This window comes from Eublepharis macularius, chromosome 4 (genome assembly GCF_028583425.1).
Source record: "Eublepharis macularius isolate TG4126 chromosome 4, MPM_Emac_v1.0, whole genome shotgun sequence".
NCBI lineage: Eukaryota > Metazoa > Chordata > Lepidosauria > Squamata > Eublepharidae > Eublepharis > Eublepharis macularius.
In genome coordinates this window covers 121,835,287-121,856,214 of record NC_072793.1, presented here as the reverse complement: position 1 = coordinate 121,856,214, position 20,928 = coordinate 121,835,287, and the positions used below count along the sequence as shown (strand labels likewise).

The window sequence follows — 20,928 nt, the reverse complement described above, 5'->3', positions numbered from 1 at the left end:
CCCATGCAGAGTGCATTACAATGATCTAGTCTCAGTATTAATGTGCCATGGATCCAGGTGTCTAGATGGGATGAGTCAAGGGTAGGGAGCCATCTTCCAAGCTTGATGAAGTTAAAAGAGAGTTTACATGGTGCATTTTAGTTGGAGCAACTTTCAACCAAAATAAGATTGAAAGGAGATGAGGCTCTGATGCTCACAGAGCTTCTGTTAAACAGAATGAAATATTAAAGTTAGTATAAAGAACAGTACAAAAACTGGCTATACAGTTTTTGGGATATGACAGCAGTGTCCGTTTAAGGTCTGAGAGACATAGGTGCAAATTTCCACTCAGCAATTAACCTACCTCATATCTGAAAATTAATTTTGATGAGACTAAGGTGATGGCATTTGGCAGGTGTCGAAAAAAGCGGTGTTGGACAATGAAAGGGAATAAAATTGAACAAGTAAATAAATTTACTTACTTGGAGGTGGTCCTGCAGGAAACTAGGGCAAATACAGCAGCACATTGTAACTTGATGGTTGAGCGTGCTGAGAGATCTGTGTATGCTATTCTGAGATTCTTCTGCTCTAGGTGGGTGGGGGGCATTATATGTTCCAGCAGTTTTGAAGCTATACCAAGCTAAAGTTATAATGCATCTCCTTTATGGCATCTGTTTGGGCGTCTTGGCCACTAGTCTGCGTTCCCTTGAGAAGACGCAATCTAAGTTTCTCCGTGCTATTTTACAGGTTCCTCTAGGTGTATTTAATGCTCTCCTTTGCTTAGAAACAGGCCAAATGAGAATTGAGGCTAGAATTTTTTTTTGCTCTCAGTTTTCCAGTGGCTTAAGGTTAATACAAACCAAAAAGGCCTCCTTCCCTTTATAATACAAGATCTCTATCAGCCAAAGTGGATTCGATTGATTGAGAGTAATTTAGGAAGAACAGGTCTTTCGCCTAGTGCCCTCTTGACTCAGAATAGTGACTCAGCGAAACGCATCATTAAGCAATGGGTTGTGATACAGTGCGCCAACAAGATCTAATGAAATCTCCAAATGTATGGCTCCCACAAAATCCAGATATGTTATAACCATGGTTCATTATATTGCACAGCTTGATATCCCTTCCCACAGGAGGGCATCTACCTGGGCTAGATGTGTGGGTATGCCATCAGTGGTACTGAAAGAGAGATATAAAAATATCCCGTATGCAGAGAGATTTTTGCCCTTGCACTATGAGTGAAGTGGAATTGTTGGAACGCATCTTCTTTCTCTGCTCCTTTTACAACGAACTACTACCCTTCTTGACAGACCAACAATTCATGCAGATAAGGCCTGCTTGAAGAAACTTTTGATAGATGAAAACTCAATTTTTACCAGGCTTATTATAGCCACATCTTGTGTTTATGTGATAAACTTTCACAACAAGCAATAAGTTCATGCATAGAAATTTATTCTGCCTCACTTTTAGTATGATACTAACAATTTTAACGTTTTAATGTGGATTTTAAACTTTATGATGTATTTATTTTATATTTCAGAAATTTAATGTTTCCCATTTCTCTGGGAATGCTGGAATTATGTATCAATGATTCTTAATGGTCATTAACCCTAAATAAAATAAATAAATCAAATCACAGGGTGGTGGTTGTGAGAATAAAAGGCAGGGAGAATCATGTGTGCCACCCTAAATTCCTTAGAGGAAGGGTTGAATAAAAATGTATAGCTAGGCAGATAGAGCCTCCATTCTAGGGGGGGGGAGAGTCTCAGGTTCCAGATAGAATTAGCCAAGAATTGATATAATTTCTTTTTCTAAGTTGTGTAAAGCTGCATGTGCAAGCATCCCTGGCCCAAATTCAAGTAATCAGTAATAGTGCTGACCAGTTGTTGGGGGGAAGTTGGAGAAACTAAATCCAGTTCTCTGCTTTCCCTCCCCAGCTGCTATTTGACACTATTGTTGATTAGCTGGATGGGGGTGGAGTACGGTAGAAGAATCCCACATGCACTGTCATCTTAACCCTGGCCACTTTCTAGCTCTTAAGCTATTCTGTGCTTTTGGAAGGTGTTCTCTTTCACCCAAGCCTGTAGGGGGAGTCAGCTGTACAGTTGTGTGGCTGTTATTCAGAATGAAACACGTATTATACATTCAAGAGGGCACCACCCTCTATGTTGTACTCCTTGTTCAGAACTTTAGTATAAAACAATTGGGCTGCCAGCAAGGACTTGTAGGGGACATCTCATTTTCCCCTCGCCCACCAAGTCTTTCCTTTTCCTGGCTGCTCCCATAATCTCTCCTACTTTTCCTGGTTTCTTCTCTCCTTCCCACCCACCTTTGTCTGCCCCCCCCCCCGTCTTCACCTCCCCCACTCCTGGCAGACTCTCCCCTATGGCTCAGTTGCATGGTGGGGAACCTAAAAGGATTTGCTGGGGGTACTTCACTTTTCTCTGTAGCCCCTTTCCCACACTGTTTCCTCTTTCCCTCCTCCTGGCAGCCCACCTTTTTCTACAGCCTTCTCTCATTCAAACCCTCTAAATGACTTACCTTTTATCTACTCCCCTCCACCTTCACCTATATTTCTTAATTTATTTCATTTATATACTGCCTTTCTCCACAATGGAAATCCAAAGTATAGTACATCATTCGCTTTGCTTCACAACAACCCTGAAAGGTAGGTTAGGCTGAGTGTGTGTGTGACTGGATCAAACTCACCCAGTGAGCTTCCACTAGAGAGTGGTGATTTGAATGTAGGTCTCCCTACTCCTGGATCATCCTACTCCTACTCTGATACTCTAACCACTACACTGTACTGGCTTTGGGGAGGGCTGCTGTTGAACTGTAGCAAGCAGCCAGGCCTTGGTGAGTCATACATGTAATGTGGTATCGGAGTGCTCTGTGGTTGCTTTTGGGCCTGGCCCCAATGAGTCCTTCTTCAAAAGCCCAAATAGCCCTGACCCCTCTCCTTATCTTTTACTGACAGAAACCAAGCCTGGAATATTGGCTAAACTGTTATGGTTGTCTAGCAACAGCCAATGAGAGCATCTGGTTAAAACTACAGGCGCTCCTTTTATCCTTTTGGGTTTTAAAAAAAAAATCCACATATTTATTATTGTTGTTGTTATTGTCATCATCATCATTAACATTATTATTTGAGATTTGAGATTTTTTTGCAAACCAGGGGCATTTTCCAGGTGTGTAGGAAGATCTGTCTTGTCTGTTCATGACTCCAATTTCCAGATTTAAGCATATTCAGATGAGGGCCACTTGGCTATTTGTATATAAGATTGCAATGGGGCAAGCAGTTCTGAGGAACAGATACACAAAAGTGGTAGGATTCTGCATTCTATCCAAGTTTCTTTTCCTGAGTTTATGGTGCCAGCTGCCACATTCCACATACATCTACAGAGTGAGTTAACCTAGGCTGTGAACTTGATCAGGTATGTGAAATGAGTGAAACTCTTCTTCCTTCCCCCAACCCCCAACCTGCTTGTTAAGCATGCCCTTCAGATTGTGATTGGACAGAGAGTAGGAGACAGCCTTTGAAGCCTGTTCAGGACAACCTTGGCTGTGTTACTGAACCAGGACTTAAAAAATGAATAGGGGGGATAGAATTCTATTTTAGAAATGTTTATGATTATCAGGACAATGTATGCTAATATGCAAGTAATCTTAAAACCGATAATCTTTAGAATTCCAGAGCAGACAGTAAGGTGCTTTAATGCTGGGGGTGGTCCAAATGTAGCATAAAAAGAAAATTCTGCCTGGAATCAATGACCATCGCATGTAGAACCTAAGACTGCTGGACATGAATCCTTGCAAATGAATCAATTTCAGATGATATGATTAATATAAATTGTTTGTCTTAAACATAGATTTTCTGTTTCGTATTGGACTTATGAAGTGGAGAAAATAAATATGTCTAATATAGGCAGAGAAGGTTGAAAATTCACTGTGCATATATGGTTTTAAGAAGTCTATCTTTGCAGAGAAAATGAGCTTTGAGGAAGGATTTGAACAAAGTTAAAGCTGCTTATAAAGGTTCAGAAAGAAGAAACCCAACAGGAGAATTTGAACTGCATAAGGATGGTAGACTGATTATAATACTCTGCTGCTAACAAAAAGCAGTCTAGTGTCTCTCAGGGTAGATATGAAAGAAGATTCAAGGAATAAAAGTTGCATTTTCTGGTCCTGACTGCGTGTTCAACGCCTCTTCTGCTTCTTTTCAGATTACAATTTTCCACTTGCCTCCCAGAAGGCCCTGCCTAAAGGAAATATGACACAGGCTAAAAACCAGTGGGAAGTGCCTGCTCTTCATCAGGCATTAGATTCTGCTCAACCTGATTCTGAAGCACCTTCCACCAGCACCCTTGAGGAGGAAGAAGGGCTTCTCCCTATAAACCAGTCAAAAGGAACTCTTCAGGACAACCAAAGACCAAAGGTCATTTTTCCTGATACAGCTGGGCAGGACTCATTGTACTCCATCCTTTTGTCCACAGCCACCAGCAGAATGAGTGCAGTGACTGGGGGTGTTGGGAGCAAACAAGAGGAAGACTCTACCCCTGAGCATGCTTCCTCAGGCTTTGACTTAGGGAGCAGCATGGGACCCAGTCTCTTGCCTCTGTCCTCTGTTCTGTCAGCCACTCCTGAAGGACCACAGGGTGTCTCTCAGGTCTCCTTAAAGAGCACTTCAGAAAGTACAGTGGCTGTTGTAGGAGCAGGAAGAGAACGAGCAGAGGTTACAGCTACAGTGAAAGCTGATGAGAAAGAAGTGGAAACTACAATGAGAGAGGAAAGGCCCAAGTCCACCTCAGGAGCTGGACTAAGTCAAACAGATTCCACAGTGAGATCAGTGTTCATAGAGTCCACAGAAACAGCTGAAATAGAGCAGACTAATGAAGATCTCCTATTAACAGCATCTCGTGGAGATGGCTTCCAAGTAACAGAGACTGTTTCCAGGTCTCCTGGCAACCCACCAAGCCCAAGTTCTTCAGTGGATTGGACTGATAAGCCTGCTCCTACCCCTACTCCTGCCTGGAACAGCACAAAGCTGCCAGTCACAGCAACTGCTACTGCAGAACGGAGCTTAGCGCCACAGACGAGAGATGACCACATAACAGTGTTGTCTACGGGAGTGCCCTGGAGTTTGCCACAGGTAATGAGACAGTGCTCGAATGAGGGAGTGGTATTTACAGTTATAATTTACCCTGTTTCAAAGGTTTGGAGGAGGTAACAGATCCTAGAATATTATATTTTCTGTATGCTGGAATACTGTTTATATGCCTTTAATTTTTTAATCTATCAATGTTTTATCAGTAGGGTTACCAGGTTCTTCGTGCTACTCATGTGTCCCTCTTGTGTGTGTGTGCTTCCAGCGCATGCACAATGTCATAACTTCTGGGAGTGACAGCAACATGCCAACCAGGTGAATGCTCCTGCACTCCATGCGGGGCCAATTCAGCCCGTTTGGGGCCATAATCAGCCCCAAATTAAACATGGGAGTGCTTGCATGGCTGGTACAACAATGTCAGTCCTGGAAATGATGTCGCTGGGAGCATGCACACCATGCATGTTCCCAGCATGGTGCACCTTCAGGGGGCATGCATCTCCCACTGATTGCTGGTATATCAACAGGGGTGGGCACCTGGAACCCCAGTTAATTAGTCATAAAAGGCATGAATCAGAGACATCACTCAGTTATAATTATACTTAGATGCTGAGGTTCAAGACACTATTATACTATTTTTACAATTCAGAAATCAAGCAGAGTAAACACTAAAGAAATGTTCTAAGCACAATCGAGGTAGTAGCTTTTTTTAAAAAAATAGCTTTTTCCTAGACCTATTTTTAGGATTTGCAAGGAGAAATTAAAGAACTCTTAGGGACAGAATCTAGTTTTTTGACATGCACAAAGATATCATGCCTGAAAGGTATGTGTCATTTTAAGGTTTTTTCCTCCAATGTTTAAAGACAAAATCATAGCTGCTCCAGAGGTGTTTGTTTGCTGTATCTGTTACTAAGAAAGGCAAGATTTTGTTAGTGTTTGTCGTTCCATGGAGACCCATTAAACTACTCATCTAGGAATAGCTGCTCCAGAGCTGCAACTGTTACTTTTACTATGGGGCTGCCACTGAAAATGCCAGTTGCTTAGAGCAAGAGTATCTAAACTATAGTGGAAGAGGCAGGGATAGAACATTGACCACAAGGTATTGTGCAGCAGCAGTAGCTCTGAGTCTGGGTTTTTTTATTTTTATGTTGAAATCCTGGTTTGGGGACTCCATTTGGCAAGAGTGAATGAGGAAGAGGAATTTTTTCGGATTTTGTCTTTGAAATATACATTGCAGCTTTAACCTGTACCTAGTAACTAGTGGTAGTGCAAACCTAAGCAGTGTAAATTTTGTTTAGGGTTGCAGTATAAGAGATTCTTTACTTCAGTTGAAGGGAACGTGTGTCCCCCTTCCCCTGAGATGTAGCTGCTGTCATTTTAGGTTTTTAATTTCCTTCCTTGTTGAAGCAATTCAACCATACTTTACAACCTGTTGGCTATTGTTATGCCTGAGTAAACATGTTTTATTCTAAAGTAAAAATTAAGAAAATGGATTTTGGCAAACTTCATGTCAAGCATGAAGCTATGGTCAGTTCCAATGCAACTGGTTCAGATGAACCATAGTTCTTTAAACATACTTATTTTAAACATTTTTATCTTGCAGTCCCATCACAGTACCATCAAGGCAAACGTAAAGTATAAATAACAGATCTACAAGAGACCCGCATGAAATCTTTTAGTAAAGATAACTAATATGGGAGTTTCATAAATATTAACCAGTTGTGCTATTTTCAGAATTATGAGCTGTGCTCAGATTGTGATGTTTGTTTAAGTTTAGTAAGTCTACCTAGTTCTTCTGACAAGCAAAGAACCAATCTGTTTCTAGTATTGTATGAAACTCCCTCTATCCTATTGCAAGTTATTTCTCATCTGCTAGGGTGTTTCCACATGTCCCGGCATAGCGCTATACTCATGGAACAAGGGCGTCTTCCTGGCACGATTTCTGACATCATCGCGCCTCGAGAGCGGCATCATGGCACGATGATGTTAGAAATCATGCCAGAAAGACACTCTCGTTCCATGAGTTTAGCAGTATGCCAGGCCGTGTGGAAACACCCCTAGGTTAGGCCCCTATTTTTGATCTAGCAAGTACTTCCTATTCACACAGATCCATCGATTTTTCCCAAACTGAGATTCATTCTAATTGTTTAGTGGGAGCGAGATCCTAGAAATGGCCCATCTGAGCCCCAAACATTCAGTTGCTTTTTTTCAGTTTTCCTAACTTTGAGAATCTATTACTTTTTCTCTGTTTCCATGCATGGAGTTAGTAAGTTTGCTGCCTGATAAGGGGTTCCTCAAAGGCAAAAGTGAACCTGAGAAGACAATAGAGAGGGAGGGAAAAGAGACAGAAATAATATATGCTCTAAATAAATTACAATCTCTATTGGTATAATATTTAAACTGTCCATAATCCTTGGATCCACAATCCACCACTGATTAACTATGTTTGCATCTCTCCTAGCTCAGTCCCATCTGGAAAAGCATGAATAAATAATAGTCCATATTGGAGCAAACTAGCATGCCAACCTTTTGTATGATAGACATGCCTAAGAACATTTAGTGCTATTTGCTAAGAATGTGGGCTTGGAAATGAACCATTCACTCATGTCAGAGACTCTTTGAACAGCTATGGAATCTTGTCATTTAATTCTGTCTGGAGAATAACAATGCAGACAACTCTTGTGTAAAAAAAACCCCTAGTAATTAGCAAAAAATGCTTCATCATCTTGTTGTACTCAGTAAAATAGACCAAGGACAGAATGTGCAACAAATATTTATGATATTCCGTACTAAAGGGATGATTCCACCTATCAATTAGAACAGGGGCACATTTGGAATTCTGACACACTGTGGTAGATGCAGCAACAAAATGGCTACTACAGCTTACCTTCAGTCACATAGTGAAGATCCTTGTGTTGTGGAAGCAGCTTCTGCCAAAGCAATGTTTTTAAAAATCTGCACAGCCAATTAATTCTCCAATGGCCAATCAGATGTCATGCTTGGCAAAAGCCTCACTTGGCCTCACCCACTTTCTAAGAGCACTTGGTGGGCACCAGGAAATAGAAAAGCGATGGTGGGCACAATGGTGCCTATGGGCACCACCACATTGGGGAATAGGGTTGTCAGGTTCCCTTACCCTCCCAGCTGGGGGGGGGCGGCACCTGACACCCATCTTATTTGCTTTGTGCTTGTGATTTGCACGTGCATGCTTCTGGGCCTGTGTGATGACGTTTGGATCTCAAATTGGCCTGGTGCGAAGCATGGGAGTGCTCCCAGGATGGCGCAATGATCACCACTCCACCCTGGGAGTGCTTGCTCCCAGCAGGCATGACATCACTCCCGGAAGTAACGTCGTTGTGCCAGCTGTGGGAGTGTTCCTGTACTTCGTTTGGGGCCGATTTTGGCCTCAAACAGGCAGAAATGGCCCCACACAGAGCAAGTGACCATTCACGTGGCTGGCACAACAGTTCACTTCTGGGAGTGATATCACCACGCAAGCACTGGGACATGCCCACGCTCCGCTCATGAGCAAAGGAGAACCATGCTGCTGGCAGGAGGGTATAGGGACCTGGCAACTCTAGGGAGATCCCCCACTCCCAGCCTCTGCTCTGCACCACTACTCACCTGACTGATAGGGCCTGGAAGCGTGGGAAATGGGCTCAGGAGCTCCGGGGCATACATGAGCTTGACACGCACAAGTTAAGTTCCCTCTCAGTGTGTCCCCCCCCCCCATGACCATCCTCCTCCAGGTTGGGTTCCACGAGGCCTGCAACCCTAGTTAAGGCCAAGATTGGTGCTAGTCTAAGGCCACAATGTGAATTCCTCTTAGACATGAGATTTGAATCAGGGATTTCCTGGTCACTGTTTCAGTCACTGGGCTACACCAGGGCTCATTTTACCTCTTTACAAAAAAAAGGCTTTATTTCAGAATATTTACCTGGCAGGAACACGTGCTGCACGCTTGCTCCCAGCAGGCGCGACAACATCACTCCTGGAAGTAATGTTGTTGTGCCAGCCGTGGGACATGAGACAAATGTTGGTCTTCTTGGAACAGCTTTAAATATTAATGAGATGCAGAAGTGAAGGAAGTGTGAGTGGGTTTTATTTCCTATCTTCATGCATATCATTAATGTCTGAAGCTGCTCTTGGATTGCTTATGGTTTCAGCAAGAGAGTGCTGCTAATCAGAGTAGGCACACTGGCCGAGAAAGACAACTCTCTGACTCGGTACAAAGTTCATAAGTAACAGACTTATTTTTCTTTCCAAATCATTTCCAGCTAAATTCAGGTGCAGTTTTTTGTTGTTGTTTGTTTTTTTCCAGGTGACCTGTAAAGACTGGAGCAACCTGGCAGGCAAAAACTACATCATCCTGAACATGTCTGATAACATTGACTGTGTAAGTGGCTTGCTTTTCTATTTATATCATTCAGTTCTTCTTTATCCTCCCCTTTTCCTTAAAGTTAAAATCAAGGAGGCATTGAATTAGAAGCAATCAACTTGAAGTAAGGTGTGAAAAAACCCTTGATGTGAAAAAAAAACCTTGATCCTATCATCTGTACATAATTCATTTATCTAAACATTACTAAAGCAGCATGGAGCCAGCCATGAGGAAATAGCAAACACACTCCCCTGGGAATATCTGAAATGGATTTTTGAAAGCTTATCTGAATATGTGAGTCTTGCTATTTTTCAAATCACATAGCTGAGACTTGAGAAGGTGTACCTGTGTGTCTAAAAAGTAACATGAGAAGTAACCCCGTGCCTGGCCTTTTGAGGCAATTACAATATTGTCACACTAGAGAGTATCCTGATGCTACCACAAGTGACATTTGATAGCCATGACCAGAGGGCTCCATCTCAGAGCTGTACAACATCTGACTTGGAGCAATGCTTGATTATAGGGAGCTAGATCCTTGATTAAATCATTGCCTTCAAGCCTTTCTTTGACTCATTTGCAGCTTGTTTGGGGGCGTGGTGAAAAAAGTCATTAAATGGGCTTAGATGAAATTTACGGGCTTAGATGGATGGGGCAGAATTTGAGGCCGGTAGCATCTTAAAGACCAACAACATTTCAAGAGTATAGGCTTTCAAGAGCCATGTTATTATTTAACATACTTGCAATCAGGAAGCATCCATCCTTTTCTTTGCTTGTGTCAGTGAAGATGCTTGAACTGAAGGTGCATGGTTTCCAGCATGATCAGTTCAGAGTGCTAGCCTGCTGCCACTAAATCTTCCTTAAGTGCCTCTTTTGCTTCCCTATTATCTTGTTTACTATCATGTCTGTTAACCAGACACGCTCCTCTAATCCATTACTCCTCCATCAGTCCCATAAAGCTGCAGTTAATTGATGGTCAAAAGTCTCTTTCCTGTTAAAGATTCCCATTCACCTTAAGGACTTCTGATGAACTGTTAGATAAACCAGGTTTTTTAGAAGCCCTTTAAAAGCTTGTTGTGAAGATAACACAATCAAACTCTGCTTCAAAATTCTAAAAATACACAGACATCTGGGCCTAGTGCAGATTCTTTTTTAAAATTCTGGGCATGCGTTATCTCCCCAGCAATGCCTCTTTATGTTTTGTCAGAATTCCCAAATATTTTCCTGCTACTCTGCACCAGGTATTCTTTCCTCTTCCATTGGTTATGTGTGTGGTGCCCTCAAGTCATAGCTGACTTATGGCGACCCCTGGTGAGGTTTTCATGGCAAGAGACTAGACGTGCCATCAGACCACTAGAGAGATGGTTTGCCATTACCTGCCTCTGCAAACCTGATCTTCGTTGGAGGTCTCCAATCCAATTATTAACCAAAGCTGACCCTGCTTAGCTTCTGAGATCTGACAAGATCAGGCTCATTTGTGCTATCCAGGTCAGGGTTTCCCATTGGTTACCGACGCAGATTTTCAACACTAGGCACAACTCAGAATTCACAATGGGAAGTTCAAAATTCAAACTTTGGCACTGTAGCACCAAAGCACCAGTTCATTAATATGGTAATACCGTATCTGCAATACCAGGATTCACTACTGTATTGCTATAGCACAAATCACTATCTATTTAAAAAAGGGGGAAAGAACACTCTGAAAATGGGAGGGAAAATAAAAAGGCAGCACTAGCAGACATTTCAAACAGCACACTACAGTGAAAGAGAAATACACAGAATGCTTGAGAACAGGTAAAGACTGAAATACACAGAATGCTTGAGAACAGGTAAAGACTGAAATACACAGAATGCTTGAGAACAGGTAAAGACTGAAATACACAGAATGCTTGAGAACAGGTGAAGACTGAGAGCCAGTTTGGTGTAGTTGTTAAGAGCGCGAGACTCTAATCTGGAGAGCTGGGTTTGATTCCCCACTCCTCCACTTGAAGCCAGCTGGGTGACCTTGGGCTAGTCACTGCTCTCTGGAGCTCTCAGCCCCACCCACCTCACAGGGTGTTTTGTTGTGGGGATAATAATGACATACTTTGTAAACTGCTCTGAGTGGGCATTAAGTTGTCCTGAAGGGCGGTATATAAATTGAATGTTGTTGTTGTTTTAAAAAAATCTCAACCCTATATCACAAACAGGACACAAGTGGCTTTGTGTGAAAAGGTAAAAAAAAAAATCTGTTAGCAACTAGCAGTCAACCTGTTGGTGTCTGAAATGGCATAAAACCCCCACTAGCAATCATCAGCCAAAATGGCTTACAAAGGCTGTGTAAACAGGGCTGTAACCTACAATGCTCCTAGAAATGTTAGCATTGCGTTCTGGTTGGTTGTGGGTAGGCATGCCAATAGGCCACAATTCTAACTGATCGAGGAAGCATTACACCTATGTCTTCTCCACATTTTCCTTCTGCCAGGGTGCCTGCCTTGATGTAGTAGAATAAGTTTTCGTCAGCCTAGTGAGATAAGGTGCAGATGGACCTTTGTGATTCGGGCCTGACTCCTCCTTGCCTTTTCTAATTAGGCCTATGCCTGTCCTGAGTGCTTGAAGTTGCCATAGCAACGAGCAGAGCTACCATGTATTAATAATCTGGGTGGCCTTTGGGTTGGCACGGCAACTGTGAACAAGAATAGAAAGGCAAAAGTGGGAAAGTGGAGAAGAACTGCCAAGTGATGTACAACATAATCAATGAGAGGGGAGTGTCCCTGTCTGACCTGCAGTTTGAGCAACAATCTCACCTTCAGTTCTGGTTGTTTGCCTTCAGAAATGGTATTTAGTTGTATCCCTTCCTTTTTGCAAAGAGCTCCATGGTGGTGTTTGTGGGATCCAGGAATGTTCTGACCAAACCAATACTTATTTAGTTTCAAACATCCAACATCTTCACAGCATTCTCTGGATTATTGTACATGGAACAGTGATACCATGCTTAATTAATTTCAGAGGGGTGGGAAAAACTGAGGTTGCAAGATTTAGAGGAAGATTCCATGGTTCCTCAGTTAGGAATTGTTTTTGTTCCAGTGTACATTACCTATACTTACTAACACTGAACTTTATTTTCCATATTACTGCCCACTCACCCAATTTAGAGATGTCCTCTAGTAGCTCTTCACAGTCTGTCTTAACTTTGTCATCCTGAATCATTTGGTATTATCCACAAATGCTCAGTGCAATTCCAAACCATTTATGAACAAATTCAATAGCACTGGTCCCAATATCAGCTCTTATGAAACCCCACTTCTCACTTCCGTCCATTGAGAGAACTGTCCACTTATCCCTACTCTGTGCTTCCATGTCATTGAATCACCTTTAAACCATGAGGACTAGGGTTACCAGGTCCAGGTTGGAAAATTCGTAAAGATTTGGAGAGTGGAGCCTGAAGAGGACGAGGTCTGGGGAGAGGAGGGACCTCAGTGGGTAATTATGCCATAAAGTCCACCATGCACAGCAGCCATTTTCTCCAGGGGAACTGATCTGTTGTAATTCCAGGGTCCATCCTTTTCTTGATGTGCTTAGTAGTTATTAATTATACAATTATATTAATTACGTAACAGTTTCTATTTATTCTCTTGGAACAGAGGGTAGGCTAACTGAACTGTAATTCCCTGGATCCCATCTGGATCCCTTTTTACAAATTTGTGTGATATTTGCTACTTTCCTCTGGCACAATGACTGATTTTAGTGACACATTACATATATTGGTGCAGGGTTCTTCCTATTTGGTCCTCACAGCAGCTATGAGACATAGGTTAGGTTTGGAGAGATTGCGTAGCCTAAAACCAAAGAGCTTTATGGCAGGGTGAGTATTTGAACCCAGGTCTTCCTGGTCCTAGCCCACTACTCTGACCATTATAGCACGTTTGTAATGGGTGAATTTGGATTTAGAAAACAGTGAAATAGAACGGTGGTATGTTAAAAGAGGGAAGCATTAAGGTTGTAGAGGTATTTGTAGAAAGTTTTTGAAAAGGAGAGTTTGGAAGATGAAAGAAGACAGTTCACAACCGGGGCAGGGGGGATAGCTGTGAATTTCCTGCATTACAGGGGGCTGGACTAGATGATCCTTGGGGTCATTTCCAGCTCTTTGTTTCTATATTTCTATGTCAGCCATTGCAATTTCTTGATGTCCCCTGGAGGTCTACCTTTGAGATTCTTTTTTCCCCTGAAAGCTTGTGTCCACAGGCATTTTCTGCCAACAGGTATATTTGGGGTAGCAGTGCCTACATTCACAGGTTCTGTAAACCTCTTTAAAAGCCTGACCGATTTTCCTGTTTCAGGAGGAGTTCCGACTGGAAAGGGGACCCCAGTTGCTGGCCCTGGTAGAGGAGGCTTTCTCCAGATTTGATAATGGCTTGCAGAACCAATGGTGGATCTCCCTAAGCAAACCCAATGAGAATGATAAACACCTGCTAATGACTTTGGCAGGAGAGCATGGTAAGTGCATTGAAAAAGCAATGAGGGTTGCTTCTTTTTAGAAACGGCTTTGAAGGACATCTTATCATCTTTGGATGACTCCACATTTCCCCTGTGAAGATTGCCTCCTCTGCTGTGTTCTGTCCTACTGCTGCTTCTGTAATGTGAAATGCAATAGTATCTAAAAATGGATTGTGACTCCCCTCATTGGTTTTTTTTTTCCAGAACCATATTATCTCTTGATTTAGGACTTTTGCCAGATCCCTCCTATCCTGTTGTGTTGGAACGTTGTCTTCTGGTTTTCAAAGCGATGTATGCTTTGATCTCCGCAGTTGCTCCTCCTGTTTCATTCCTACTTTCTCATCTTCATACATATGTTTGCTGTTTCTGGGTCTTCCTCTATGGCTGATTCCGCACACGTTGGATAATGCACTTTCAATGCACTTTATCAATCGTTTGAGGTGGATTTTTTGTTCCGCACACAAAAAAATCTGTTCCAAATGATCTATAAAGAGGATTGGAAGTGCATTATCCAACGTGTGCAGTATCACTCTATGTCTTTTATTTATTCTCTTCTCTGGGAAAGAATGTGACTTTCAGTTAACATAACACTTCTGTTACTAGCCAAATTTCCTAAATCTTCCCACCTGGATTTTAATAATCTCCTTTAGAGAGCAATCATATTCCAGAAATTATCTAAGTGTAACACTTGTTTTACTAATCTAATTAGTTTATTTTCTTCTTTGAATACAAACCCTTAGATCTTGAGTACAAAATGGCTTCGAGGAGCATTATAAAAAGTGTATGTTTGTTCTTGAATAAGGTGATTCTTTAAAGGGTGATTTTTCTACATCTTTGGTATGAATCAGAATGCTTTTCCATTCATGTACATTAGTATCAGGGAGTCTAGTGATCCTAGATGAGTCCTTTAGCAGGGATCTGCAACTGGAGCAGTTACCAGTAATTTTGTTAGTCGCCAGAAGGACTCTGGCTCCAGTCCTGTGTACTGAAGTAATTTCCACACTACAAGATAATGGTCTCGGTGGCTTTCCTCTTTAGCATTTGACAGTATGAAAGAAAGACAAAGCAATTAGAGAACAACACTATTAGTTGCCCACATTCTGCCTAGCTGTGTCTATAGCTGGCTTGGAAACCACCTGGTTTAAGAAGAAAGCTATCCAAAAGATGACAACTGATTTCTAGATATTTCATTATTAGGGAAGTATTACAGATGCTTCCTACCTGGAAAGAAAGCTGAGCTTATAAGCTGTCCACTGACTGTATCCATCAGTTCAGCTGAAGATCTCTGAAAAGTGTTGGGAGTATATGTGTTAGGTTATGGTTAATGAATATTCACAGGCTTGGTGATGGGACAGTCAGTGAAGCATCATGGATTCTGCCAATCACATCTAAAATAAATATCAGTGATAGAAGGGAAAAAAAAATCTAAGATCTGTTTACATCATTTACCTGCCCTTGCTTAGACCCATCACAGCTGCTGTCAAATTTGCTTTTGGATCCTAAAACAGATCTAGCGTCTGTAATAACAATATGTGGTGCCTGTAATTACTCTACTAAGCAAATATTGTTTTAATGTAGGCATGCTTCTCTAGATTTAACCTGAAAAAGAGCACATTGAACCAGTGCTTCAATTTTTACATCACTGTGTTTCTTCTTCTAGGGGTTGTCCCAACCAGTGATGTTCTCCTGGCCCTAGAGGACATGAGGAGAAGCTTAGCTGAGGTAAGACTTTCAAATACAGAGCAAATAGTGTTGTCCCATAGACCACTTAGAAAAGTAACCCCTGTGCTCCAACTTAGCTCATCTTTGAGCCCTGGGTAGGCAAACAGTTGGCTCAGAAGTTTCGCAACAAATCTTTCTTAACTGCTAACTGCTGAGTCATCAAATTCCAGTTTCCATAAGCTGTCCCCTTGTTATGCAAGGTCTTCTTAAAGATATAGTATTGATTGTATCTTGAAATCCTGCATGTCCATGCTGATGAGAATAGAAAAATAAATGCATTTGTCATAATGACACCGGTTAGAACTTTCTGCAGGTATTGTCTGTGAAGTCTTTAAGGTATGATGAACCTTTTTACCGTTTCTGTTCACTGTGTTTGCTTAGAGACTGTATTCGTAGAGCTGTCCCAATCAATCTCCGGGGTGCCTTGAGTGCTGGCAAGGAAGCTTGTAATGGCTCTTTTCAAATGGAAAAAATGACTATACAGTTCCTTCAGGGGTGCCTTGTGTCCAGTTCAGTGTGTCCAGTTCAGTGTTTTAAAAGGTCATTATAAAGATCTGTGGTTCTTAAAACAAGATCATATAAATCCTGGACATGGCTCAGGGCATTTCTGCAAGATCTTTAAAAGAATTCCACAAGCATATTTTATCTGCTGCATAATAGTACTGCAAGTGACTGTTCAGGGACATCAACGTGATACCTAGTCTACATGTAATGGAAAGTGTGTGAATGAGAATGCTGCTGGAAAGATAGCTTTCTAGATATGCTTTCTCATATACGTAATTAAACAAAAACAAGAAAGCAGAATCTGAGAAAAAATGGTTTACAAAATATTCTAATCATCTGGGGAAGATGGTTTGTACCACTTCTCACAAATTATCTCATAAACAATATCCAATAGATACCTGTAATTTTCCAAATAATCATAACAATGAACTCACTATTTAAAGTTGTTACAAACAACCAGACTCTACAAGTGTAATATCTTTTTATGCTGTGTGTGTGTTATGTAGCCTCAATTCGTTTCCAGCTTATGGTGATCCTATACATTAATATCCAAAATGTCCTATCATTTACAGCCAAGCTCAGGTCTTGATACTGAAGAGTGTAGCTTCTTTTATTTAGTCAATCTATCTTGAGTCTTCTTCTTTTCCTGCTGCCTTCAACTTTTCCTAGAATTATTGTCTTTTCCAGTAAGTCTTGTCTTCTCATGATGTGACTAAAGTTCGGTAGCATCATTTTTGTTACTTTAGCTTCTAGGAAAAATCCAAGTTTGAATTGATCTTGCCTGCTTCTGCATAGTGATCCTGGACTTCCTTGGTGGTCTCCCATCCAAGTACTAACCAAGGCCAACCGTGCTTAGCCTCTGAAAAATGAGATAGAGCCAGCCTGGGATTTCCAGGCTATCTAGATCTGATCTAGAACCCACTTATTTGACTGTCCATGATATCTATAAAACTCTCCTTCAACACATTTCAAATCAATCAACGTTCTTCTGTCAGCTTTCTTCACAGTCCAACTTTCACATCTATATGTAGAAATAGGGAATAGCATAGCATGAATTATATTGATCTTGGTCCCCAGCAACACATCCTTATCCTTAAGGATCTTTTTAGTTTCTTCGTGGCTGCCCTTCCATGTCTCAATCTCCTTTTGATTTCTTGGCTGCAGTCTGCCATTTGGTTAATGATTGAGCCAAGGAATAGAAAATCTTTAACAATTTCAATTTCTTCATTATCAACCTTAAAATTTTGTAATTCCTTAGTTGTCATTACTTTTGTCTTACTGATGTTCAGGTGTAATCCTACTTTGGCACTGTCTCCCTTCATCAGTAATCATTTCAAGTCTTCATTATTGTCTGCCAGTAATGTGGTGTCGTCTGCATATCTCAAATTGTTAATGTTCCTTCAACCACTTTCCACTCCACTTTCATCTAATCTAATCCAGTTTTCTTTATGATACATTCTACATATAAGCTGAAAAGAGGAGATACATTCTTTAGAAAAAACGTATCTCAGAATATTAACATTTGAGGATAATCTTCATCCTTCAATCCTATTGATTTCACTGAGTTTCTGCTGGTTACCAGACAGTAACCATCATTCATTCAACCATTGCTCTTCTTATGGATTGTTTTTAGATCGGAATCCAGAACTATACAACCACAACAAGTTGCCAGTCACGTCCCAGCCAGACTCACAGTGACTATGGGAAGCTCTTTGTGGTGTTGGTTATTATTGGCTCAGTCTGTGTCATCATCATCATTATGGGATTGATCTACAATTGCTGGCAGAGGCGCTTGCCCAAGATGAAGAACATGGTGAGTCCCTGTTTGAACACATATGAAGCTGCCTTATACTGAACCAATTCCTTGGTCTTATCAAGGTCAGTATTGTCACTCTGAACCAACTGGCAGCAGCTTTCTGGGGTTTCAAGCAGAGATCTTTCACATCACCTACTACCTGATTCTTTGAACTGGACATGTTTTTAATGGGGTTGAACCTGGAGCCTTCTGCATGCAAAGAGATGCTGTATCACTGAGCCACACCCCCTTCCCATCTGCCCATGCACCCTCTTCTTGAATGTGTATTCTGCAAAGGACTGAGGTTGGGGAGTGCTTTCTAATACTTACCTTCTTTCCCAGATGTCGGACTTCTGTTACTTCTCTTGTCCTTTTATCTCTTTCAGTCACATGGCGAGGAGCTACGCTTTGTTGAGAATGGATGCCATGACAATCCTACCTTGGATGTAGCTAGTGACAGCCAATCAGAAATGCAAGAAAAGAAGCCAAGCGTGAATGGTGGAGCATCTGTTAATGGTCCCGAGAGCTGGAATGTCCTCATTAACAAGCGGGCAGGTGAAGAGGGTGATACATTTGAAGAAGATACACACCTTTAAGCAAGGAGACCATTCACGTACCTGACTGTACTCTTGCTTGACTTAAGGGCCATATGGTGAGGGTGGCTCTTCAGGAACTTCTTTTCAGGCATGCTATGGACTTTCCCTTTATGGTTCTGAGGCACCATCACAGACCTGGAGCCAGAAGGGTCACCCTGAGCAGAGGGGGTGGGGTGGGGCGGGGCGTGTTTGTGTGTTGCTGTCAGTAGCGCCAATGCTTCAATCACTTTTAAATGCACTTGCTCTAGCTCTTTCGTAGCAGCGGAGGATGGCCAGGAATGGAAAATAAAAAGTATCAAGGTTTAGTGTTGCCCCAGAGTGGTATTTACTGAATGATTTGTCATGGAAGCGGTAAGCTAGTTTCACACAGGAATACCTGGGTTCGCATCCTGTCTCAAAAGGTGCAATAGGAGAAGCAATGAGGGAAAACTGCATATTTCCTCTTACCTAGGCTGTGGGTATGGTGTGTTAGGGACAGTCTTGCAATTAGCCACTCTACCTAGTTGCCCAGGACGAGCAACAATTCTCTTTAGTGAATAGTTTGGCAGACTTCCTACTCAAGCTGCCATCTGGCACAAAAGGACAAGTGGCTTGGCTAATGGATTTTTTTCTGAGCTGGTAAATTTTTTAAACTTCTTTGTAAGGCTGTTTTTAGGCAGAGTAAATGTATCCTGCACAAGTGCCAGATGTTCTGTCGTGCCCTAGCTCTAGATTCTAACCTGATAGATTGTCTTACTATCTTACCTAACTACGGTCTTTTGCAGTACAAACCCTCTTTTGTGGATCCAAACTCCTCATGATAATTGCAGACTTTGATCCAACCCTGCACTGATCTACTTTGGATAGTCTGACTCCAGGAATTCCCAACACTGAGTGAATTCCTACTGTCTCCTCAACAAGACTCCTGGACTGGCAGCTAAAGAGAATAGCAAAAAGTCCTTTTTCTAAATCTCAGGCTGAATGGTCTCTCTCACTTAGAGAGTTACTATAACAGCTAGGCTGATTACTGTCCCTAGTCTTGTTTGATTGATCTTCTGTGGAATCTTAGCTTGTGAGGGTTCGGCAGAGAAAACAGATGGAAAACCTCATGCATTTTTCTGTATTTTCGGAGCAAATTTGATTTGTGTTCCCTTCTGCGTTACAGGAATAGATCAGTTTTAATAATTGGGGCTAACTCAAGCTGAGATCAGAAACAAAATCTCCTATGTGAATGCTTCTTTGCAATGCCTTAGGCAAGTCTGGATGCCCTAGGGTTCTCAGCAGGCAGTTCTTAAGAAGCCCTTGCGTATCTGGAATGTTTGTGTTCAAAGAGGATGATTGGTCTGATATATTTTTGCTCCATTTCCTCGAAGTATTGTACTGTCTTACACCAAAATAGTTTCATAGCTTGTGTCACTGCAAGAAAAAAAAGAGTATGCTTTATTATTGGCTGTACTTGGGCTTCAAAAGAACATACCCCTCTCTCCCTCCCTCTCCCTCCCTCTCCCTCTCTCTCTGATAATGAACTTGTAATTGAAGTCCATGAATATCTCATCTGTAGTTCACTCTAAGCACTGAAATCTGATCTCCTTAAAATATAAAACAATCTCTTATCACTAGTTTAATTCCATGTACAAATATCTAAATACTGTACAAATACCATCTCAACACAGTATTATGCAGATTTTTGTAAAAGAAATTACATGTCTGTAAAGTAACGTTTATAATAATAATAACCCTTTCTTAACCATTTTCCAATTGGAGTGGTCAAATAAATTATCTGAATAATGATTTTTATTATTTAGGTATTATAAGTATTTTAGGACAGGCTTCCCCACCTTGTCAGTGGGCAGCTAGCACATAAACTCTCTTGAGCCTGATGCTTATCTGTTTGTTTCAAAGATCCACTATTCTGCCCTTCTCTCGCTCCTCTGGTCCTAAGGCCTGCAGGTGGTTGACTTCAGGTATCCCTGACTTCCTTGCTTTGTCACCTCTTAGACTCATAGCGCAATCCATTGAAATCAGTGCACCTAGAACAGAGTAACTCTTCATAGGATTGCAGTGTCAGTATCAAAGAATCCACCCATTCTGTTTATACGAAGGTGAAATACCACTGACTCCCATCTGCTTGCATGTCTCAGGCTGTTATCCTTCTAGTATAGCATTTAGAAATAGAGTACCTTTCATGGCCACCAGGTGGTGTGTGTTCGGTGGTAGTGGGGAAACCATGTGCAGTCTTGTGGCTTCTGTGCCCACCTAGTTACTAAATACTAGACTGAAATTTAGGCCATTACATACAACATAGCTACCACATGGAGCTTGCTTTAAATTGTTCCAATTGGTAGCTTGTTATGTGGACTAGGGAATCTTTGCAGTGCCATAGAAGAAAGCCTTCCTAATCTGT

The 20,928-nt window shown here is 41.6% G+C and overlaps 1 protein-coding gene across 1 annotated transcript in view; it reads left to right on the top strand.

Annotated features, from left to right (window-relative positions):
• PODXL2 (podocalyxin like 2) overlaps nt 1-18,545 on the top strand; it is a 60,155-nt gene extending 41,610 nt beyond the window's left edge. The window contains exons 3-8 of the mRNA XM_054978707.1: nt 4,200-5,125; nt 9,399-9,473; nt 13,772-13,928; nt 15,589-15,650; nt 17,788-17,967; nt 18,336-18,545. Coding sequence (XP_054834682.1) covers nt 4,200-5,125; nt 9,399-9,473; nt 13,772-13,928; nt 15,589-15,650; nt 17,788-17,967; nt 18,336-18,545 — 1,610 coding nt within the window. The remainder of the gene's footprint in view (nt 1-4,199; nt 5,126-9,398; nt 9,474-13,771; nt 13,929-15,588; nt 15,651-17,787; nt 17,968-18,335) is intronic.
• The last annotated feature ends 2,383 nt before the right edge of the window (nt 18,546-20,928 follow it).